Below are 25,153 nucleotides of genomic sequence, written 5' to 3'. Positions count from 1 at the left end.
AGTGGATTTTTAAAATAGCAAAAATTTGTTTTAGATGCGAAATATAGACTGAATAGCGAGCGGTAACTAACAAATTTGTTTCTTCAAAATACTGTGGCAGCATGTGAATCGTGCTATGCTGTTGTAGAGGTTTCGTGATTAACTCGAATGACCTAGAATCCTAGATGTTTCCTAAATTTGAAATCTCAATTCGTGACACGTTTTACTTATAGTTCAAGAAAATCAAGTCTGGACCTTTCATCAAACTTGAAGAATGAAGACTAATCTTTCCGATAAATCGATTAGACTGGAATTGTCTTTTCACAGCTGATGCATATCACATGCTTTTTTCTGGTTGCCTCATGATAAATCCATTATATCCATAAATAAGCTTCTTCTTTTCCATCAACTAATGCATGATTTTCAAATAACCGAATGTGTTGTTGTAAACCAATATGTAGGCTACATCTTAATTCATCAACTTATTCTTGTGACCTCATTGGTCAGGTAACAAATAACGTATCTCGGGAAAGAAACCAATTCATACAGTGCTGATGAGACAAAGCTGAACATACGTTTTATCAATAAAAAACTAAAAATATTCCACCGAACAACAACAATTTCTCTTACGAGCTTGCACCTGCTGCTGATATTTCGCTGTGTACTTTAGTCTTTGTTAGTGCTGAATGCTATATAACAACGTGAACCGGTGTTTCAAAAATACATAACGCCAATGGTATTCTGTAGTATATAACTCATTACAGAGACATTAAGTCTTAAAGCTTCTTATCTCTTAATGATTAAGACTTAAAGACAATACGAATACCTATAAGTAACTTGCAAAGCATCAGTATAAATCTTTAGACAAACTCTCAAAGTACATCTTCGATTTTCTTAAAGCTCGGTATGTTTTTTTCAAACAGTGTATGTGTGTTATTTTGCTAGCTTGGTGGAATAAGTGTTGATTTACCGTCATGCAAATCATTGAAATTGTTGTCTAGGTTTTTATTTTGTCTTATTTCCGATGAGCTTATACTTCTTGCTTCTAGTTGGTAGTTAGCATCGAGATTCAAATCTCCGACGCCAATTCTAATAAATCCGCACCAAACTATTTCCCTTTTCACTTAAAACCACATGATTTCTTTTATTCGCTGAATTAGAATAAAATATTGCTAAAATTATTATATCCCGAGCATACCCGTTTGTTGACAATGCCATTGTTGTAACAACACTGTAATTTACACATTTTACGCCATCAGGGCTTTGCCACATTTTTCCCGTTCACTGATTGTTTGTGAGCTCTTGTTTGACAAGTCTACAATGAGGTTGGCATAATGCTTTATTATCTTTTAGATGAGGAAAACAAGAAGATGTAGTTGAAGCAAGGGATAGCGTTTTGCAATTAGTACCACTTAATTTTTACGTCAACAATGGTGAAAGTTTTGACTTTGTTGACATGTAATGAATTGAAAGACAAATATCATCGTATAGCTTTTTTATTATATAAATTTGTATTGAGTTTACAATCGTTTGATCGACGTAATAAATGCGAAACTAGAGAAAGCCAGAAAAACGAGTTTTCATGGAAACATTCCTGAATTATGCAACCAATTTTGCATAGTGTAGGAATACTCCTTTATTCTGGCCAGTTGCTTTCACGCAAATAGCTGCAAGTTAAAGTGAAAAAATCTTTGCCTTTTTGTAAGAAACGTCATCTGTTCACAACCAAGAAAATGTATCTGAGGTCTGCGTCATATCAAAAGCAAGTTTATGTAACGTTGGTCAAGTTTATTGTTATCACTTTGATGGTTTCAAGACTACTAAGCTAAACGACAACAAGGTAATTGTAAGTAACTACATTAGAATTTCTACACTGTTATAGCGGTAATTCATTGTTCATTTTCAATGCAAAAGTAATTGAAACAATAACGGCAAAAATAAAAATCTTGTTTACAGGTTTGTCCTTGCGTCATAGCGAAACGTCACTTCGTGACACGGCTCTGGGCGTGTCGTCATAATGACGCAACTATCGGCAAGAACTTCATTGGGGATAAACATTTTCAAAAATGGGTGCGGAAAAACGTGACAGTGTTTCAAAAGAAAAGACAAGACAAAACGTATAACATGGTACTCTCCAAGCACATTCGCACCTGCAACTTAAAGAATCGTTTAAAATCAGACTAACAAGGAAACTAGAACACACCATGATAGACTTTCACATAAACAATACGATATAGAGAATATATTATACGAGACGGCATTAAATACTGTAGTCTTAGACGGAATCTGTATCGTTTCTAGTAAATATAAACTAAAGAAAGAAATTTAAGTTAACATGGTGGAAAATTAATACTTAAAAAATGACATAAATTACACTTGCAGGCACTTTCGGCCAAAATGTCAGGCGTCCGCCATTATAACGTCATAAAGCGATCAAGACTGAAATTTGTTATCAGACGATTTCGGCATTTCGAACTGTTTACCCAATGAAATCACCTTCATCCATGGTCCACGTCACACAACGGAATTTAAGCAAGCATAGGGCTTGCAGAGAAAAACGGCATCTGAAACAAATTTCGTCCTTACACAAGAAAGGTTTGGCAACTGGTAATGGCAGCAGTTTGCGGCAAGAACCAAACAAAAATTTTTCAAGATCCCTTTCTTCAGATTTTAAGGACAGGATTTCACAATATCTAGGCATGAACATGTGAATGTAAACATCAGTTGTGAAGATTTGTGTCATTTCATAATTACTTGAAGGATCATAAGAATCATTTGCAGGAGTTATGTCAACGGTGGAAATCTGCAGTTAAGAATCCGATGTATTCGCAGTACTTGGAAATTCAGGGCTGTCATTTTTCTCCTTATTTGTCTCCTGAGAAGAGATGCTGTTTACATCTGCATCATCTTCTGCCTCCTGGACTGCTTGATCTTGCAGCCACATTTGCACGCGTTCCTGCACTGAATCGGATGAAGATTTAACATGGAGAACAACAACGTCAGCTGGGTCTTCTTCCTGGGATGGATTATCCTGAAGCTCGGATGCTACAACATGCGGAGTGATATCCAGAAAAGATTTTCCAGAATTCGGAACCATTACAGTGCTGGTAGTGGAGAAGGAATTCTCCAAAGGTTTCTGGACACTGTTGTTCAAGTCATCCTGCTCCACCAAACTTCCAGGGTCATTTTTATCCGGAAGATCTTCTTTTTGTTCTACTACTTCAGCAACAACCTCTTGATGTTCGTGCATAGCTTTGCACTCAACTACAGTGCTCCCAGAGTCTTTCCTGCTTGCAGGCATATGGTTTGGCGCAGCATCACGAACAGGATTGGAATCCTCATCAGAGGAAGCATCACCTTCTGGAGGAGGAGAAAGAGTCGATCCATCCGCATCCATCATCACTCGCCAGTTGCTCGCTAAACAATCAAAAAGGTTGTCTTAACTCTTAACTGAACCTTGCAGAACTATATCAAATGATTGTGTTAAACAAAGCATATCTAACTTAAATCAACTACTAGGGCCCAAAACTGGATTTTTGGTATTAAAATTTCTCTAGTAAAGCATAAACCAAAGCGCTAAGAGAGCTGGGATTAATAAAAATCCATCCACAAACATATTGGTACCACAATGTCAATATTTTACAAGATTTTTGGCAAGTAATGACTAACTAAATCATCTAAAATTATTAACAACACATAACATTCAAAGCATTTGACATGTCGTACCTTCATTAAGCTCTGATATCGGCTCTGATATGAAACTGGCGAATGAGATACAGCTTGCTGCTGACGGGTTCCGAGAATGTGTCATGTGAGCAAACCTCTTCGACGGAGCCACCGGTCCGTTCTGCACAGGCTGAAAAGAACATCGTCTCTATTGAATAATTCTCAATTGCAAACCAAGTTATTCGATGACATCCATGACCAGCATGTGCTACTCTGTTATAAATGAATGTTCGGTTTTGTTTTGTTGTTACTTACAGGAGGTGCATTTGCTTCAATGATTTCTTGCTGATAGACGGTGACCATTTCCTGGTATTTGTTTTGAGCGTCAACCACCAACTCTACCAACTTCTTGTAATGGTCCTGATCCATAAGAAAACTTTTTACTACGGTGATTTATCCCAGGCAATAATCATCGCTATTAGTATATTATTAACTGATCATTAAGATCACAAGTGAAGTATAATTTATTCAGTTTGTCACTGATAGCAAAAGGAAACCTTAAACCACTTGAAAGTGCAAACTATTTACAATGTTCGTCCGTCGTACATAGTCTAATAATAAATTGCCAAACAAAAAACGAAGTAAGCTTGAGATCAAATGTTATTTACCTCAACACCACTGTAATCAAATATTCCAACTATGCTGACAGGCACAAGTTTCGACACTGCCCTTCCCATTGCTTTGCGACCAAGTGCAAAAATGTAAGTGACGTTTTGTGCTTGACAAAGTGACAGGATTTGTTGCAGTGCATCATCCAGTCCACCTGTTCATTTAAAGTTATCTTGTCGTTAGCACTGCTGCTGATCACGGTGGTTATTTTATGCAAAATCACATAATTGGAAGTAAATGTATGAGTCCATGGCATACTACAGTAGTATTTCTTGGGATCTGATAATTTCCTAATTATGCTAAATGTATAGCGCTATAGGTTCAGAACAAAGAACACCGGTGCCTAATACTGTAAGCTGTTCAACAATTTTTCATTAAAAATTAGTTTTGTTGTATTTGTTGCGTCAAAACTGTGTTATCAAAGGTGTTCAGAACACAGAAAAATAAAACAGAAACACTGGGCTATAGGTATTGTGTGACTGATAACTGTATTAGTATTGATAAGTAAAAAAGTAACTGATGCATCATTTTACTTCCAACTCATGATAGGAGAAAGTACTCCAGTTAAAAGTTGTTGCTGTTCAATATTTAGAATAGTTACCTTTTGACTGGATTTTCTCAAGATTAGGAGAAATTATAACGCATTTTAGCTTCTTCAACTTCAGGTGTTTCGTTACCTCACGGAGGCCCATCACCAAACGACGCCGCATTTTTGCTTTCACAGGGTCCCTCTGATACAGCCTGCACAGAACACATGAAAGTAGACAATTTAAATGTGGCAAAAGACACAGCATTTAATAATAGCAAAAAATTTGTATGGAATTGTTCAGTAAGGGAGATGGATTGTAAAATCAAAGTCAACTATTGTTTGAACTAAAATATATGTACATTGGTATAAAGCTTGCAAGTATGACAAATAGCTGTTTGTAAAAGAAGGGTAATGTCTGCATTAAATATTATTATGTACCTGTCCTGGAATTGGACAAGTTTCTGAAGAATGATGGTACAAGTTTCGTCGATCTGTTTGTCCAACATTTGACTGCAATATCTGGCACAGAAAACACAATAAAACGTATGCGGTAATAGTACCATACAATAAATGGCTGCAGTCTTCATCGCACTTAAAAGTTTCTATTAGTTTTTAACATTCCTTATACAACAAAGTTTTAATAAAAATTTAATTTCATTATAAACATCAATAGCCAACAAATATTTTCTAGGAGAGATAGACGGTGAAGGTAAAGAGCATGAGAGCATCACATACATCAAAATACATAAACAAAAGTATTAAGAAGCATCTTCTCGTTAGTAACTGCAGTAGCTACAAGAGAGTTGCTCCAAATTTCTTTGCACTGGAATTACTCAGAAGTAAACAACTCACTCTCTGTATCTTCTACTGTGGATCTGTGGAACAGTTGGTGGTACATCGTCTACGGAAATCTGAACGGGATTTTGAGGAGTTGGCCCATCTTCATCAGAATCCCCACCTTTATTGTGAAACATACATTGCTTTGTAAAGATTATTTCATGCTGATAGTTAGCAGACCTGAAATCAATTGGAAGGAAACAATATGATTCGTTTAAAAACGTTCTAGAAGCAGAAGTACAGTATACAAATGATTACAGAATATCAAGTACAAGAACAGCTAGAACACACACAAACCAACAAAATAATTTGAAACTACAACACAAGGAAGCGAAATAATTTTTACATGACAAGACAGCGCAACTCAGTTGGCTTATGTTATGAGACCATGTGATGTCATAAGAGAGTTTCATGTTGTTTGTTTACTGTTTCCAATCACATGATAAACAATGTATTTCATCATACAGAAATATCCTATGACATCAGTCCTGAATAATACTATAACTAATCGTTATCCCAAACGCTGTAACACAACACTACATCGAGTAACTTACAACCAATCGCAAAATCCAACAAAGCAATTCAATTAGTATCATAAGACTAAAAACTAAAGGTGAAAAGGACTAAAAATAATCAGTTTAACACTTTACTGAAAAAATACTTGATGACGAAATGATAACCAATGCTAGTGATTATTGTCGCAGTAAAAACAAACCAGGGTTGATAAAAAAAGACATCATTCAACCATAGCAACAACATGTTATTCATGGCTTTACAAGCCACATATTGTACTGACTTCACACCACCATATATAAACAGGTCTAGTGAAAACACCACACAAGCTTGTTCACAGATGAGTGCCTTCCCAAAATAGTACAGACAAATTGTGCCCTTTAAGTTATTTATAGAAACACACAAAGAAGCCAATAAGGGCTGAATAATGTAATTTTACCTTGTAGAATAGCATAACGGATGAAATCAAGTGATCGACACAATATTTTTACACCTTGACCTTGTCATATAAGCAATAAAATGTTTGAATGCAAACTTGCGTGATATAATATTACACTTTGAGGATTGCATCCATTAGGCTTCAGAAAGAATTTAGCTTAGGCTGTTTCAAGACTTAACAAAATAAGATTTCAATGAACATGTTATCAGAGAACACAATTCAAGCTTGTATTAAACAATCTGGTAATCTATGTTGATAATTACAAATTTTACCTCCCGGTAGATTTAGAATGGTGGAAGGGAAAGGAGGTATATCATGGTCTGGACTTGGCATTGTGGTCAGCTGTTGCAAGCGCTGTTCCTTCTTCTCTTCACGTTCTTTCAATATCACCTGATTAAAAAAAATTTCCACAATGATCGAATTACGTCGGGCTCATGTAAAAATTAATGAATGTTTGAAAACAAAAGATACGGTGTAGCATGTTTAATGTCAACGTGAAAGCTTTATAGTAATGGACTTCTGACAAATCTAGAGCTCGGCTGTGATAACATGAAGCCGTAGTTATAAGATTCAAGACACTGTAGTATATCTTCAAACCTTCTATAAACTTTTAAGACGAACAATAGTTAGCATTTAAATTTTTCACAACCCCTTTTAACAGACTGCATCGCTCTGTTAATTAATTATGATTATTTTCAAGCAAAGTCATTCACTTTTTTCAATGCACTGGGCTTCTTCGGTTTTGGCGTCTCTCTTTCCTTCCCTCTTTTTTGGGATGGTGCTGTTGCATCCAAGACATTGGTTGGAATATTTTGTTTAGTTCTGCAAAAACGCACCACATGCACTTTCATTACACTGTTAAGAAAATTGATTTCTTCTATCTGGTACAGCCAATCTAATTGCTGTTTAAATAAGATAGATATACCAAGTCATGTTCAGTCATTACAAAATTGAAGCTGTTTGCTTTCAAAGCGATCCATGGAAGATATTTGCCATGTTGACCAATGCAATGGCATATATATTATTACATAAAATTTTTAAACAAAGTGGGTAAGTTAGAACTTTCATTCAAAAACCATACTGACATTACTATCAAAGGTTTGACTTCTGTAACAGACCTCTGTGAAAGTCCACTTTTCAGTTGGTCAGTTTCTCTGACTGGCTGAACTCCTCCACCAAAATGTACCGATGCGGAGCCAGAAGTCCCGGCTTTTACATCCAACTGGGAAAATATCTCGCCTAAGTCAAGGACGTTTTGCTTCTTCCGGTTTCGATTTGATTTCTTCAATGCTTTCTGTTACAAACAATGGCAAAAACTATATAAATTGGTTAAGCAATTGGCATCATCAACCACAAAACAACTTGTAATAACAGTTAATTTTACCTCAAAAAAATGTAAATAACACAGATCAGTAAGTTACCACAAAAAATACAACAATACAATGAAAACTAGAAATCAGTTTCAGTTGAAACATTACAATGTTTTTAGTGGAAGTGGAAGACTACCTGGATGTTTTCTTGTTCTTTACTGATCTCTGCGTACTCCTCATCTGCAGCCTTCGATGCACGCTCGGCCTTCTTCCATCTTTTGCGTGATTTCTGTGTCTTTTCCTTGCTAGGATGATCACCAACATTGGCAGGGTTGTTTATGAAATAAGACTGCCCTTCTTGTGTCTAGCAAAAGTTTATGTGCAATTTTAAAGGTGGGATTTATTTCCCATGTACAATCAGTGATGTCATTGAAGATTTTTGATAATTATCCTTTAACAAAATGTAGAGGACATATAAAAGTTACTTCTACATAGCGAGTACCGGTATTCATAAAAAAGTGACTTACCTGCACCATGACCAGTGGCTTGTTTTTTTGTAGAAGTGCTTGGCTGTATGACAATTTACCTACATTGTGAGTTTGCACAGATGGCGCACTACCCAAACCCGGAAAATCTTGTGTGTCCTTGATATACAAAAGCAATGCGCTTTACACTGTATCAAATATTTATTACACATACTTTAACACTGCATTGACAATATTTCCATCTTACTTCAAGAAGGAAAGTGGAGTTTGGTGATATGGCAAGTGGACGATAGTTTTGGTTGGACTGAACAAAGTCTGTTGAAGTTTGGAGTGTTTCCATGGGCATGTTCTTTTGTTTCCGTCGATCAAGTTTCCTTTTGTCAAAATGGGGCTCATGTGTAGGTGAAGAGTAAGCGTTAATAACAGCGTTGTATGTTGCCGACTGATTTTGTCGATTTACCGGAATGCGGTTACGTCTGTTTATCTGCCCACCTATATGCTGTGGGGATGTGAACCTTGGACTGTAGTTAGGGGTAAGATAGGGTTGGCCTGAATTCCACAGAATACCATTCGGTAACTGAAACAAACATACATAGGCATCCAAGGACACAGAACACACTTAAAAAAATGTTACTGAAATCATAGTACCAATACTGATATTACACTAAGTTAATATACAGGAAAAGAAAAACTAAAATATACATTTTCCACACAAAAAGTAAATCAGTAAAAACATGAACATAGAAGCTTGTTTTTACTACCACACAAACAACAACAATACAAATAAAATGGCAATGAAATCTGTGTTTTGTGACTGTGTTGAAACTTACCTGAACTGCATTTTGTGCTTTTAGCATTCCTGGTGGCAATGGAAAACCAGGAGGTGGACGACTTGTTATCGGAACATTATGATCTAAGTAAAAATAGGTATTCCAAATAGTCCACACCTTATTCTATTATTATAACTCTTCTCTACATACTGTCTATTAATGTAGATATATAAATTAATGGAAATAAAATCAATGACAAAGTTGTCAGTACTTTCAAATACACAACAAATCACAAAAATATACAATATACCTAACATACATAATAACATATTATGTTACATCTTACATGAAACGTATGCACAGCTTTACAAAAATATAAACCTACTCATCATCGGAGGGGACGGGCCCGGCATGATCACCGACGCTCCGGAGGCTGCAAATCCTAAAATCTGACCACTTGGAGGCGGAGTTGGTTGTGAGGGAAGTGGATTTTGCAACATCTGTGGGGGAGGGGAAGGGTGGACCTGATATAACACTGTCTGCTGTGGAACAGGTGATGGTTGAAGATAAACAACTCGCTGCATCCCTGGTTGAGAACCGTCAACCTGGGACAACAGGAATCATTTTTGCACATAGTACATATATGTAATTATAAGCAGCAATGTGATGCTGTATGTTTTGTTTTCATCGTATGGTAAGGTTTTCTGTTGATTGAGAAAAAGCAGTAGAGCTAAATCGCCTACAAGTATTTCCATTTATATCCAATGTTCTTTGTTTAGTGTGTAACCAAAAATTGTAACACTTTCACCATCAAATTTGTGTATATGCTATGCTTAAACCAGATAGTTATAAATTTATAAAACAAATACCAGTACATCCAAGAATTTTCAACAAAAAGTTTTTAAATTTAAACAATAGATGTTTCATTATTACCACTGATTCAAGTGTTCAGAAAGCAGTAAAGATACAGTGGCACAAATGCATATTTGTTACAACTAACCTGCAAATTAGCATAGTCTCCACCAACCAGTCCTGATGTGCTGGTACCACCACTTCTTTTGTGAGTAAATATATGCTTGGGACTAATAACAAAAAAAACAATTACAAACATATTTGAGCTTGCAGGTGTAAATGATAAAATAGTATACTCACTTACCTCCAGCGATCGTTGTGTACAGAACAGGTATTTATGTTTTATTTGATAATAAATAAACAAAAAAATAATAATTTTTACCTGTAATAGCCGGAATCACTATCAATGTCGGCATCTGCATGGTCACTCGATGAATCGCCATTACCACCACTGTTGTAAGCTGATCTTCGTCTTCTACTTCGAAGATTCTTTTTAAGGGGGCTTGGCCTTTCAGTTAGAGACTTACACGCAATTGAAAGCGGAAAGTCTAAAAAACGTAAATATCAATATTAGCCTCCATTAAAATGTTAGCAGCATATTCATAGTAGTATGGTAGCAATAAACTTTCATTCTACAAAGTCCAACCTGTTTGTTGAATGCTGTCTATCATCATAGGAGGTTTATCTACCACGTTGGGACCTCTCAGTCCAACTTCTTTCTGAATGCCCACGTTGCGCTTCATAACTTTTTTTTGATCTTGTTTGGCTCCGTTCTGTGAATGTAAATACTAGTTACTGGATGTTGAGACTGAACACCAGTGTTTGTCGCATGACAATTGATTAACCTTCTTCAGACTTCAGACAAACTTTTGCCTTTTGCATGAAGCACTAACTATAATTAATCCAAAAACTTGATGCCAACAAACCATACAACTATACACTGAAAATGTCAAATATATCTAACAAACCCTTTGCATTGCATACCAACACACTTCATAAAACACTATATGCAAAGCAACTAGTGACACAACACTTGCTACTCAATTACCGGTATTGTGAAATAGGTATGATGGAGTAAACAACTGATTTACATACTCGATTGTGTGTATTCGACTGACAAGCAGAGTGAGTGTTTGATGTGCCCTGGAGTGAATCATCATGCACTGCGTTTGACACCACATCAGCTACATTAGGAAAGGTTGAAAGGTTGAAAAGGAAAGGTTACAAACGACATCAAGGCAAGGAGCAGTGGAATTCACGTTTAGCTTTAATAGTGTGCTAAAGTATTACTTAATATGAAAATGCTGAAATGAACTCAAAGTTGAATAGACTTGCAATAAACAACCTGTATAATTCAAATTTCTCGAGACACCTAAAAATTCCAAGAGGAGTAAACTCATGTGGCCATGCATGATATTAAATTTTATCTATAAATTTATTGAGATTTCCGAGAATTTATGAGATTTCAGCAAAACCATTGCCAAAAGTTAGAGGTATTTTACAAAACGCATTCCTGTAGTAGATAGCCAATCATATAAATCTAAATAGGAACAATATGCATACTCGGGGTGGGTGAACTGTTGAACCCTGCTGGTATGGTGCCAGGAAGAGAAGCATTTTGCATAGGCAATTGATTGTTCATCAAATTTAAATTATAACCAGATGGGACCATCTGCTGCGTGGGCCACCTGATGCAAAAAATTTCTCAATTCTCACTTTGTTAAAACAACAAGCAAATGCAAAAATTTTGCATCTCCACATTTTAATGTCAACCTATAACAGTAAACCTAGCCTGTATAGACATATGATATAGCAGCGGTTATCAACCTGTGGTATGATAACACATCTTGCGGGTTTTACGAGATGTTAAGTTTCAGATAAATTGACAGAGTCTGTTATAGCAACTGTTGAAATTGTAAATAAGTCTTTTGCATCCCAAAATTAAATGTTACACACTGTTACTGAAGTTAAAAGGTGTTATTTTGAACTGCAGTAAGTTTATAAAGTTATGATACTAAAATAAATCGCCATTGTTGTGCATGAGTTTGTGACCTAACATTTATAAATTTTATTTGTGTTTTTCAGTAACCATAATCATATGTGAGCAAATTACGTTCTTGTGGACATAAATAAAGAACTTTCTTCTTAAATTCTGGTACACAGCGACAGGAAAAAAACTTCTAGGTGATATGCAATCAGAAAAGAGTTGTCAACCATTGTGTAATAGGAATAGCAAAAACAACCATTTGATACACTATCAACTGACCTCCCATCCTGTCGCTCTTGCACAAAGGGATAACATGTCGTTACATATCGAGGAAGTGGGCTAGGGGCAGAAGGTGTCAAATTTTGTTCCTCGTGCCATTCCTTTCTTGGCACAAATGGAGGCACCTCAGCCCTTAGGCTTGTGTGCTGTAATAAAGCAGCAAATCATCAAAATACATCGTAAACGTATGTTATGAATTATAATATATATATGTTATACAGTATAACATATATGCTAATATATGTTCTAATTTATAACATGTTATAACTGATCCAACATTTTTTGTGTCATGCAACACACCTGCACACACACATAAGCACACAGCTTAGAGGGAACATTGTAATTACATAACAACAAGATTTTATATATTTAAATAGTAATTTTTAATGGTAAAAGCTCACAATATATGTAAAAACAAGCACCTTTAATTTTTTACAAAGTGCATCAAAACAATTTGACTTACATCTGATGGTTGAGGAAACATATGCAGTTTTCAGATACCCGAAAGGTATGTCATGCCGATAAGTTGAACTTTACAGGTTTAACCAAGCTTTGAAGAATTAGTTTCTATATGCATTGCTAACACCAAAGTCTGTGCATAAAAAAAATTGTGACAATCATAAGACAGGAAAATTTACCAAACAGTTAAGACCGGATAACACGGTAAAAACAATTCAGCTTTATGAATAAAGAGTAAATAAATATATGTGAATATACCTAATAATGGAATAACGACGGAAAATAATTTATGGCAAAGTAATTATAAATACAAACAGATAAAGAACTTTAAAGTAATTATAAGTAACGCTATGGTTAAAGTGAATTGAAAACTAACTAGAAATTCACTGAACGTCAGACTCAGAACATGCTATGGACAAGGATATTAGGCCTATTATGATTAGGGTTGGGACAAGCCAAATCCAAGGTCTGGCATTCAGCCAGATGTTGGCCTAATTTCATTAATCTTGTAAGGTGGAACAAAGGCAGAACCGCGCAGTTACAATTACAAAAAAGAGCAAAAGACGTGTATCAACTTTGAGCAACTCAAAACAGTTTATGTTGTCCGAAGTAATGGAGAAGAGGACTTGCTAATAATATAATAATATCTCACATCCAGTTGTTCAGAGAATAACAGAAACCTTTGCAGAAATGATTGCGCTGGACTATCAACCATTTTTATTAATCGTGAAAAAACATGTAGGGTTTTGCTGCTTGATGAAGGAACTTTCATCATGGTACATCTTGTCAACCCTGCAGACATATTACTGATGTGGTTTGACTTGGCATGTTTGAAAAGGTTAAATTGCAAGGAAAAATTTTCACACATAACTGGCAACGTGTGTGCAATGACAGATACGTGGATAACTGCAAGCAAGACATTTATATACTGGTATTCTTATTGCTATTGTATTGTGTGCTATTCTTTGGAACAACGATGACTTACAACAATTTTATACAGTTTTCGCAAGTTCTCATCTTATGGAAGCTCATACCACTCAAAATGTTTCTACCAAGTGGAATTCAACTTCCACCATGTTAGAATGACTACCTGAACAACAAATGACAACATTTTCGACACACTTTCATTTAATGAGTAGAAAATTATCCAATTTGTTGTGGAACTTTTCAAGATACTTGATAAAGTCACTTGGGAAATTAGTGCATAAACTGCAACTTTGCCTCATGTCTTACCTTTCACCTACACTCCATCTCGTAAATGTAAAAACTTCCAACAACTGTGGAGAAATTCATGGTATTAGAAGTTTTTTGTCAGAAATTCAAAATCAGCTAAATTTACGACTTTCGAGACCTGTTTCTAAAAATGCTGTTAGCGAGTCAAGTTGTCATAACAAAGAAAAGTAAAACAAATTTGTAATTTCCGCGCTTCTCGACACACAATTAAAGCTTGCAAGGGCTGACAAAAAAGATCGTGATGAACTGGTTTCAATTTTAAAAGCGAAAGCACTCTCTGCTGCATGATCAACCTGTGGTATTTTTGCTCATACCCATGACAAATCTTCTTCTTGCAAGTCTGGTGACAAAGCTGCTCAAGTCTGTTGTTCTTCCAAGTATGCTCATAATAGTTGCATGTTTTTTGAAAGTCCTGAAACCATGGGTGAAGTCGAATCGAAAAACAAAATTCTATATGACAAAATTGTATTTGGCGTTACCTCAACTTAAAGCAACCAAATGCCCTCTGCAGATTTGGGTCAAATACTGCCACGATTACGCATCTTTGTTTTTAATGGCTCTACGGTATTTGTCTTGTCTACCAATAAGTGTTTTTTCGGAACGCTATTTCAGCTCAATGGGCATCACTTGTGTCACCACAGCAAAATCAGCTGACGCCAAAGGCAATGGAGATGGTAACCTTTCTCAACATCAATTTTCGAAATACTGATGAAATGATAGCCTAAAGAAAAATTAAGTTTTATCGATACCTTTGTTTTTTCAATCAAACACATGTTTTAAGGATCTTTCTAAACAACGTTAATTTTTTTGCTTTATCCTTTTACACTTTAAATTTATACTTTTTGTGTAAATCGCAAAATTTAACATTCGTCGGGAGTTTAAGGACCTGTTTTTCTTTGTTTATTTATTATAAATTGGTGTGATGAGCAAAACAGTGGGCGTCCATGTTGATAAATCTCATGCGTGCAGGTGCCACATTTTCCACTATGGAGTAATAGACTGTGTGGGTAAGACTAATTTCAGAAAATAAGAAACTGAGGAAATGGACACCATAAGTAGGAAATCATGAAACCTAGGAAATATCTTCAACTCTAATTTCAGGAAATCCAATAATGGTGGGCACAAGATGTAGGAAATTAAGGAAACATGTTACCTAGGCTCTTAAAACGTAGGAAATCTTCATGAACATGCATGGGAACGTAGGAAGTTGTTTGGGACATGCAAGGAAACATAGGAAATCGAGGAAACATCTCTAGAATTTTATAATGTAGGAAATCATTTTGAATTTGCAACATGTATTTTAGGATCTTAAAACATAGAACTCCTTTAAAACATGCTGGAAACGTAGGAAATCGAAAAAGGGTATTACATAAGACCTTATAACATCAAAAATCATTTTCAACTTGTGAAGAAACGTAATAAACCCAGGTAAAGTATAAAAAACGTGGAAAATTGCTCTTTTGCTGTAAGATCCTAGCTCACACGGTTCCTCGATTTTTTACGTTTCCATTGCAACTTCAAAATGATCTCTCACCTTATAATATCCTAACTGACATGTTTCTACAAGTTTCTATGTTTCCTTACAAATTCCAAACCTTTTTCTACGTTTTACGATCCTAGCTGACACGTTTTCTTGATTTCCTTCGTTTTAGTGTCCAACACTTTTGGATTTTCTTGATTTACTCAAACTAAACTTGGAGATAGTTCCTAGGTTTGTAACTGTGAATAACAGCTTGAAACATACGACTTTTTTTCCGGTGAGATAGGCCTAGTAATAACCCATATTTTATCATGAAATTCGAACAACCAAACTCTGAAATTTGCTTTGACTAGCCTATATTATAATAACATGCGCGATTGCGTGAGCTATGATAAGCCTCGCGCGTGCGCAACATTTTCTAATAGGCTACCGTATAGCCTTAACGGCATACACCAGCCTATAGGCCTAGACCCTATATGCCAGGACGCTTGCCGCTATTTAGGCCAACAACTCAACCACCGTGCCCATATCTAAAAAGCTAACCAAACCTAAACCTTCAGATCTGAACTTTAGTTCAAACTAATCCAATTTTACATCGGATTAATTCCTTATACCAAACTTTCAGATTGATTAACCTTACCAATGTCATGTCGACATGACTTCAGACAGTACGGCAGTCATAGGCCGTAGGATTGCATATAGCTAGGCCTATAGACAGGGTTGCCATACCGTCCTTATTTCTAAGATTTGTCCTTATTTTACAGGTCCGTGTCTTAGAAAATATTTTTGTCCCTTTTTCTAAGAAATGTCCTTATTTTCACTTGCGTCCTTATTTTCGTCTTATTTTTAGGGCAGAGGTTCGTATTTTGGGCATTTTGACACCTTTATTAAACCATTTTGTACCAAAGCGATACAAAAATTGAGAACACGCAAATCGTATCTCGTTTTTTCATTTTTGGAACATTGATTGCCTTCTCCTGTTTTACACTGTTTAAGGTAGTATTCTTCTTTTACTTCCTGTTCGTCCTTATTTTTGAGTCCAGACCGATGGCAACCCTGCCTATAGAGTATAGACGACAGACGGAATGCGTCAGTTAACCACTCACTGTTTACCTGAATCAAGTCAGCACACACCGTCTGGCAAACAAAGTATCAAGCAGACAATCTTGTTTTAAAGGAGTACCAACACAAACCCCGTAATACATAAACCGTACAAATGTACTACCTGTACTACAAAGTTACTACCATGACAACGGCAAAAAGTATGGTGCTCTAGTAATTGGTGGTAATGAAAATAGTGATGATGACAATGGCGGTAAATGGTGTTTTTATTTCTAAAATTAATCTGCTTTGTACAGTTCTAGCCACCAGGTGACTTCCATGCTATCAACTAATTAAATTACCTTTAATCGTTTGTAAGTTTGTAAGTTTGTTTGTTTGTTTGTTTGTTTGTTTGTTTGTTTGTTTGTTTGTTTGTTTGTTTGTAAGTCGACACTGCGAATTAATCACCATTAAGAGCGCCTCAGCGTTTTAGTTATAACTAGGGCCATTTTTATTTTGACCTAAAAAAATTTTTTTTTGACTTTATTTTTATCAAATTTTGAATTTATTTTGACCTAACGAAATTGCTTATTTGTAGAGGCCACAGTTCTTCCTCCAGTTACCCAAACATAACATTTTGTCGATTTCAGACCCAAACGTAATATTTTGTCGAAAAGTCATGGTGTTTTATGGATTATAAAAAGTGCGTCGTGTTTTTTGGCGATAGATTTAGGTAGCTTGTGTTATTTTGTCCTTGTGAAAAAGGCACTTTGCCTCGATTTTCTCCGCATGGTAAATTCTAATAAACAGCAGATTAAACAATTAATCAGAAAAATCTCGACAAATCTGTCTAACTTTTGCTGAAGACGATTTAGCTTGCTTAGGCATTTTTGTAGCCTAATACGGAATGTCAGTAGGCTATTCCTAAAATCCAAACTGTTGATCTTCGAAAAGACCACGTTTATGAAGAGGAAGTGTTTTATAAGAATTATTTAAATACGCAACAATAAATAAACAATGGACAATTTGCGATAAAAGTTACTGCTGATCCAAGTGGGCATTGTGACTTATTTCCTGTTTTTATGGGTTAATATGGTTTAATTGTGTCGCAGTTCCTGATTTACAATGCTTCCACGAGGATTTTTACAAAAATTACTCTCAAGAAACACAAAAACTTTGTCAAAAGCCATAATTTGACAAATTTTGACTTTATTGAAAATTTTGACTTTATTTTGACCTATAAACTTCTTAGTAACAATCCCTAGGTGCTGAAAACAACTTTATTCTTTGATTCGTGGTCAGACGAGGTCCTTAAAAAATTTTGACTTTATTGACTTTTGCGGGCCCTAGTTATAACGTATAAATTGTGTTATTCATTGCCGTTCTTTTCAGTTTAGCCACTTCACAAGCTCTTTTCGACACATGTCCCTACCTTAAGTTTAACACAGCAACAACCCAAGACCCGTAATTTAATGAAAAGAGGAACTAAGTACAAAGCAATTGTGTTTTTTTATCAAATCTTATTGATTAAACTAACTCAACTTTTTATTATTATTTTAAATTTCTGCGGACTTGTGGAAAATTTTTTATTTTTAATCTGCTCTCTCTTGTGTACAAGGCTGTCGTCATTATAGATAACCGTAACATAACTAATGCATAACATCTAATTTTATCCATTTCTGACGTGTTTGCACTTTTAATTTAGTGTGTCGTGTAATGATTTTTGAAAAAGCTAATACACAATTATAAAATCAGATTCTATGACAGCTTTTAGGTAATCCTTTTTAAATTGTGAGTCGAGTCAAATCGACCGAAATTTCCACCTTAACACGATTCAAATCAAATCTGTTAAACAACAAAAAGCAAATCAATTCGAGCCTTTAAACAACAAACACAAGTTAAATTAACATTTTACAAAAACCTGACTCGAGTCTAAGTCTTTCCATCTCTGGCAATTAGTACCACAAAATTTTATATAAACAAAATACTATGCGGCCGTCCCTGCTGATTGACGCACTTGAATCCCGAGAAATATATTCATTTCACTCCGTTTGAGGTTGAGTATCATTCTAAGCAGCACTTCTGCCAAAACAAATCGTCCAACTTGTAGAAAAGTAAATGCTGTATTTACAGCTAACAAATACAAAAAAACAAATAATTTACCGAACAATTGAAATTTCAAACAAGATACGAAATTATAAAATAAAAAAAATCTACATCAATTAACGAAAGAGAACGTAAAGAATTTGGCAACGTAAAGAAATCATCGTAATCAATATACATAGCACCAAACGCAACCAAAACTAAAGACATGCGATTACAGTATACAGGCCTATATGATTCTATTTCAAAACGACTGAGAATAAGCGGCAAAATGTATTTCTGTTTTTAACATCCTGCACGCTGATGTTGTAATCACATTACACTTAAGCTGAGCGTCTTGTTTTATACCTAACCCTTTTTACATAATGTTAACGTTTTATACATAATGTTTAAGTTATAACCAGACGCAGGCTGATTTTTTATAAAAATATAAGGATGTACTCAGCATAATAGCCATAAGTGAAAAACGTTTATTTACTCGCCACATGCGCAACGATAGATACCTTTATTTACACAAATAAACATGTTTATTAACCGGTAGTGGTCGGTAGTGATTTAAAATATTTCTGATTTTTTATTTTGGTGTTGTACAAATAATGTTCGATCTGTATCACGAGGAAACATAGTTATTTTTTGCAATATTCAAGTACTAAATTGCTTTGAAAAAGTATCGTAACTATTTGCTTCCTGGGTTGGGCTACTTTAAAATTTATGATTTTTTTACGGTGAAAGAAATTTGTAAAACCTTTTTATTTTAAAGACACCGTTGGTATTGTATTAAAACACTGAATTTTTGGCATAATACATTAAGCCCAGAATAATGAAAATCTCTAAATGTAGTATAGTATATAATATTTGATAGTATTTATGATCTGATAATTTCAGTGACACATAGCTGGAATTATGAAGGCGTTAACTCAAAATGACATTGTTTGCGAGTGCATTTAATACATTTTGGACGACGCATTGCGGCCTGAAATAAAACCCTTGAGCAGGAAACACTGCAGCGCTTTTTGGTGCAAGCTTGCACTTTTTTAGTGCAACGTTTTATGCATTTGTCGCATTTGGCTTTTCTGCAGTCGCTCCGCTGTAAACAGGAAGTCCAACAAGAGTGATCACCTGAAATAGATTGATAACTTGAAGAAGCAAGTAAAGTGTAAAAGCAACTTTTCATAGCTAATCAGACTTGAAATTAATATCGGAAGAAAACTTATTGAATTAAAATTAGACAAAATATATTCTTCAAGATACCTTTTGCGCAGGAACAGGTTTGTCTAGCGCACCTATGCACAGATTTACAATGGCTTTTGCATTTGCAGATTGATTTCTTTTGCCCATTTTGTCTTCTTTTGGACTTGGCATCTGCAATCGCAAATATACACAGCAGACAAACGACAATAACCGTTATCGCAACTCGCATGTTTTCTTAATCTGTTTTCCTATACGGTTTATACAAAAAATCTGCTTTGCATGAAAAGATGTTTATGTAAGTAAAGCAGTATTGTGTGATAAACATTGCAACAAAGTGATATTACAAAAATTCATGACGAATTACGCAATCAAATAACAAACTAAATAAACAACACAGCAAATTACAAACGTGTTTATAATGTCGCATATTCCAAATAACTTGTCTTATTCTTGTTAAAAAGAATACCAGCCGGCAAGGTCATGAATAACATGATCGTAAAATGGAGCGTCGCACACATAGACACCTTTAGGGTAACAAATGAACAAGAAAATGATGGCGTAATGACGTACAATATAATTACGGATATATAAAAGTAATATATAGGTATATACATAACAAGATTATCGTCATAAAAATATTTGTGATTATTTTTTATTTGTGTATGTAGCTGAAGTTTTTACTCTGTAGCAAAAACATGCGCAACTTCAGATAAAATTTTACAATTGACCTGAATTCAATAAAGCTTCACCATTCAACATAAAATTGATATATAAAGCATGATCGCACGCTTGCTGTATAACTCAAACAAATTTAAATTTATAAACTCTAATTTTTTCAATTAACTGCGCCAGACAATTGCCGGTGTTTAGAAACAAAAAGTGTCATTGGTATCAATGGACATATCGTCAGTATTTTATACATATCAATTGAAACGGAAAAAAATTAGTACTGCGATGACTGGAAAGGGACTGGAAACGTTTTAGTTCTCATGACGATAAGAATTGGCGTGGTGTTTGGATCCAGCATCTCTCTGAGCAGATGGACGCTTTTTCCTCCAATATCGATTTTTTTTTCTTCCGCCTTGCATCCTATTGAGAAGATATATCTTATCAAAAGTAGATAATGTGTCGCCATAATCAGTGATAGACTCATCGTTTTTTTCAAGGGAATGGGTAAGTCTTTCGTTTTTGTTTTCGTCTTCGTTTCTTTCAACTTTGTCATCATCATCAGGAAGTGTTTTTTCTTGGTTTTCTTCCTCGTTTGTGACGCTGTCATTTTCATCATTATCGTCATCGAGTACTACTCCTTCTGTTTCTTCAGTAGCTTCTTCGTCATTTTGTGAGCAATGCTTCTCCATGCAAAGGTCACATCTAGTCTGGTTTAAGGGTCCGAAGAGTGAGCAGGAATAAAAACAACGGCGGTCGTTGCATCGATTTTTCTTCATGCAAGAACGCTTACAAATTCGACAATGCAGGCTCGCGACTGACAGACAATCGCTTGCAAAACACGTCATCTTGCAAACTGGTGGTGACTGATCTGTTTAAATGAGATAAAAAGAAATGTATGATATATAGTATAGTTTAAGAAAAAATTCTATACATGGTAACTTTGAATAATCGTTAAAATTACGTAACAGTTTGTAACAATTAACTTTGCCAAAGCGACGATATACGCTTTTACGAATAAGCCGCCATTACAATATGCAAAATTACGAGCACTTTGGCATATAGCGCCAATATAAGACTGTGTCAAATGCCCTTTACCTTGTGTGCAATTTTTAAGACAACTTTGAATGCATGTTGTCGGCGCTTTGCATAGCGCGTTGCATGTTGAGCGACAGTAAGTTGTGTCCATAGGCATTTTTTCATATAAGTTCCCGGATATGCGTGACAAGGGAGAATGATTCCGCAGCTGCCTGGGGCGATTGAGATAATTACTAAATATATGGATAAGGCGGGGCGAGGCCGATCCAATAAACATGTAATTATAAGGGTCAAAAAGAGGATTATAATCTTCTCTTGAATTCCATCGTGTCCTTCCTCTTCGGTTCGATGCTGATCGATATCGAGCTGAGAATGATGCAGGGTCTATATATTGCTTTCCTTGTGATCCGGGACCACGCCTTTTGTGCCCAGTGGAATAATGCCTGTTTCGTCCTGGAAATGTGTTACGTTGTCGTCCACTGGAATGGGATTCACTTGCATAGAACAGACTCGCAACAAGCAAGCAACTTAGTACAAAGCGTAATTTCATTCTTAAAACTTATCAGTTTCTGCAAACGACAAAACAAAACAAAACCCATAAAGTATCTTACTTAGTAAATTTACAAGCTTAATGTACAATTTCGGACGACAAAAAAACAACAACTGACAAATTTTAACTTTTAAACAAAACCACTATTTAAAAAATCCTGCAGAACTTTTTTTGTCCAAAAGCTTAGAAAATCTCACTAAAACAAATTTTAATCGACATATTCTCAAGTTACTCTTTTATTATTTGCAACCAATCGAAGACGTCAGCACATTAAAGTGTACAACCACCAAACAAATCGCAATCGCTAATTGACAACTGGTATTCAGTGTTTGTGTATGTGTATGCCTATAGCCAACTTACTAAAAGCAATGTGTTAACTTGGCTTCAATTTAGCATCCTGAAAAAGCAATAAACTTTCGAGCACACCGCAATATCAACACAAGCGAGAATGCTAGAAGCAGTTTTACAATAAACAAATATAACAAAACGCTGGACTTTTTGGGGTATATAAAACAATATAAATCAGCACACAAGTTTACACATACAACTCTACAATTAAAACAAAACTTTCACTAAGAATGCAAAACGTCTTGCTACACTACAACTTACATGGAGTTTCGCTGCTTTTACTTCCCATCTAGCAGTTGGCTTTGAGGCATGTTTTGCAAGCAAGAAGCTTCTTCGCCCTTCTCGGATTACCCAGACATTCCTCAGCACATGTATTGAGCAGGCAATCCAACCTTGCTCTGTGGCAATTGACAATGCAGGTTTTGCAGTCGGGCACTGCTGGGCAGTTGTTCCTTTTGCAACCCTTCATGCACATTATCTTTGCAAAGCCACTACCTTGGAACAACACTGTGTAAATAAAATACAGTATGTGTTATTAAATATATTTATTTACTTGATTTGCATCTATAAATATACCGTAAGTATATTCAAGGACATCAATTTCTGCACGTACAGGAAAGTACGGTAGTAGTGGTCTTACTTACTCGAAGCACATCTATTCCAGCACCTGGTGTTGTTACATTCTTTGTTTGCAGCACATTGACTTGCGCATTTCCAAATGCAGACTTTGTCCGACTCCTTACACTCGTAGTGAATTCTGGCTTCTATTTGGTCGGAAAAGCAAATGACAAACACGGCAATGCAAAATACGATTGCAAGTTTCATTTTTACTGTATAGCTCTATACCCAAAGAAGAAACAGTGAAATAATCTCATTCCAATAGAGTAAAGTTAGAAATTCATGATGAAAATAAAAATTACGATGATGATAAATATGGATTTATTCGAATAAATTAAGATAAAAAAGAAAATGATCAGTCGATGTCACAGCGCTTTCTATAGTCAAATCTTTTTTGCACAAACATTCTACCATTTCTTTTCTTCAGCTTTGTCAAAAGCATCGATCTCATACAAAAAACAACGTTATGTCGCTTTTGCATACGAACACTTACAGTTTGTATTAAAAGATTAAAATTAAATTAATGCAAAATGATGCAAACGTTACTCTGCTAACTTGATGACGTGCTTCAAACTTACACTTCAGACTGATCAGCTAAACGTTTCCGGCTGATTTGCTAAAATCAGGGCAGTAGCGTTTCCAATTTATAGGCGAAAACTTTCTTCTTCCTTGTCCCAGTTCTTTCAGAAAACATATAAATTCCTACGCAACGACGTGAAATAATGCGATGACTACATCAGGGTACAATAGTAATAACATCTACAGTATTTCTTTTTCATCAAATGGATGGCCACACTGAACGATGTAAGTCTGTTTTTATCCAGCATAGATTTGTTTTGTACTACAAGCTTATAATTAGTAATATGATTTATATGTTCGAGATAAACTATTGTATACTGTAGATATGTTTTGAAATTTTACAAACTGCAAAGAAGAGTAATTCAAGGCCTATATGCGCAATGACGATTTCATTTTGATAATGGTCTTAACTAAGTAAAAGTTTTTTTGCATTCGAAACGTTTGGGAAATCGAAAAACATGATGTTCTTTTAAGCTTAAAAGAAGAAATCGAACAATTAAGCTATAGCTGCTTCTCGAAAAAAATTAGTTTAAAGCACTTTTTTACGGGCCGCATGTATTAACAACAATTAGTCACGCCACCAGGCAGCAAAAACATGCCGAGTAAACAAGTTCTTCCCTGACCTTGACGACTTCATCAAAAAACCACTTTCGTAACGAGGTCGGTAACTCCGCCAAACATGTTTTTATTCTTTGGGAGTCTCTTGTGAGAACGGTTCACAGCCTTCTCATTACTATTTGCAGGTAACCACGATTTCGCCATGTAATGGAAGCTTATAAGTTTTTAATATTGTTTGAGTTTCCGTTTTTTGCCAGCGTTCAACGTAACTTCAAATGTTTGAGCTTGACCAAAATGTCTTCAGCATGTATAGTAGTGTTATACATTAGTGTAAACCTTAATTTTTGAGTTATTGCAATTAACAATTTGAATTTGCAACATTTATTTTAAGATCTTGAAACATAGAACTCCTTTATAAAATGCTGGAAACGTAGGAAATCGAAAAAAGGTATTACATAGGACCTTATAACATAAAAAATCATTACTGAGTTTCTTCTTTAATACCTAACCCTTTTTACATAATGTTAATATTTTATACATAATGTTTAAGTTATAACCAGACGCAGGCTGATTTTTCGATGCTGATTTCTCCACATGCGCAACGATAGATACCTTTATTTACGCAAATAAATATGTTTGTCAGCCGGTAGTGTTTGGTAGTGATTTAAATTACTTCTGATTTTTTGTTTTGGTGTTGTACAAATAATGTTCGATCTGTATCACGAAGAAACATAGTTATTTAATTAAGTAATATTCGAGTACTAAACTGTTTTGAAAAAGCATCTTAATTTTTTCTTCCTGGGTTAGGCTACTCTAAAATTTATGTTTTTTTTACAGTAAAAGAAATCTGTAAAACCTTTTTATTTTAAAGACACCGTTGGTATTGTATTGAAACACTGAATTTTTGGCATTATACATTAAGCCCAGAATAATGAAAATCTTTAAATGAAATATAGTATATAATATTTGATAGT

General features: G+C 35.2%; 2 protein-coding genes across 3 annotated transcripts; both read right to left on the bottom strand.

The window, feature by feature from the left end:
• Positions 1-1,459: 1,459 nt before the first annotated feature.
• LOC143451535 (selenocysteine insertion sequence-binding protein 2-like) lies at positions 1,460-16,514 on the bottom strand. 2 transcript variants are annotated; one of them, XM_076952156.1, is made up of 22 exons: positions 12,779-16,514; positions 12,316-12,461; positions 11,613-11,737; positions 11,145-11,233; positions 10,696-10,822; positions 10,432-10,597; positions 10,198-10,279; positions 9,583-9,802; positions 9,258-9,340; positions 8,675-9,004; positions 8,470-8,586; positions 8,139-8,306; positions 7,751-7,926; positions 7,346-7,454; positions 6,905-7,022; positions 5,696-5,801; positions 5,282-5,362; positions 4,916-5,055; positions 4,314-4,468; positions 3,961-4,065; positions 3,706-3,835; positions 1,460-3,396 (listed from the first exon to the last, which is right to left on the bottom strand). In XM_076952156.1, the coding sequence occupies exons 1-22, from the start codon at positions 12,797-12,799 to the stop codon at positions 2,789-2,791; spliced, it is 3,402 nt and encodes a 1,133-aa protein (XP_076808271.1). In that variant the 5' UTR covers positions 12,800-16,514; the 3' UTR covers positions 1,460-2,788. The 2 variants fall into 2 exon arrangements, with proteins under 2 accessions (XP_076808271.1, XP_076808270.1); XM_076952155.1 differs by having other exon boundaries at positions 11,145-11,241; positions 11,612-11,737; positions 12,779-16,513.
• A 3,577-nt stretch (positions 16,515-20,091) lies between these two features.
• On the bottom strand, positions 20,092-23,749 carry LOC143452265 (uncharacterized). The gene is made up of 3 exons (XM_076953166.1): positions 23,069-23,749; positions 21,587-22,931; positions 20,092-21,359 (listed from the first exon to the last, which is right to left on the bottom strand). The coding sequence occupies exons 2-3, from the start codon at positions 22,074-22,076 to the stop codon at positions 20,803-20,805; spliced, it is 1,047 nt and encodes a 348-aa protein (XP_076809281.1). The 5' UTR covers positions 22,077-22,931; positions 23,069-23,749; the 3' UTR covers positions 20,092-20,802.
• Positions 23,750-25,153: the final 1,404 nt, after the last annotated feature.

The sequence above is a fragment of the Clavelina lepadiformis genome, chromosome 4, assembly GCF_947623445.1.
Source record: "Clavelina lepadiformis chromosome 4, kaClaLepa1.1, whole genome shotgun sequence".
NCBI classification, from domain to species: domain Eukaryota; kingdom Metazoa; phylum Chordata; class Ascidiacea; order Aplousobranchia; family Clavelinidae; genus Clavelina; species Clavelina lepadiformis.
The sequence above is the reverse complement of the archived record's forward strand: the minus strand, read 5'-3'. Positions and strand labels throughout refer to the sequence as shown.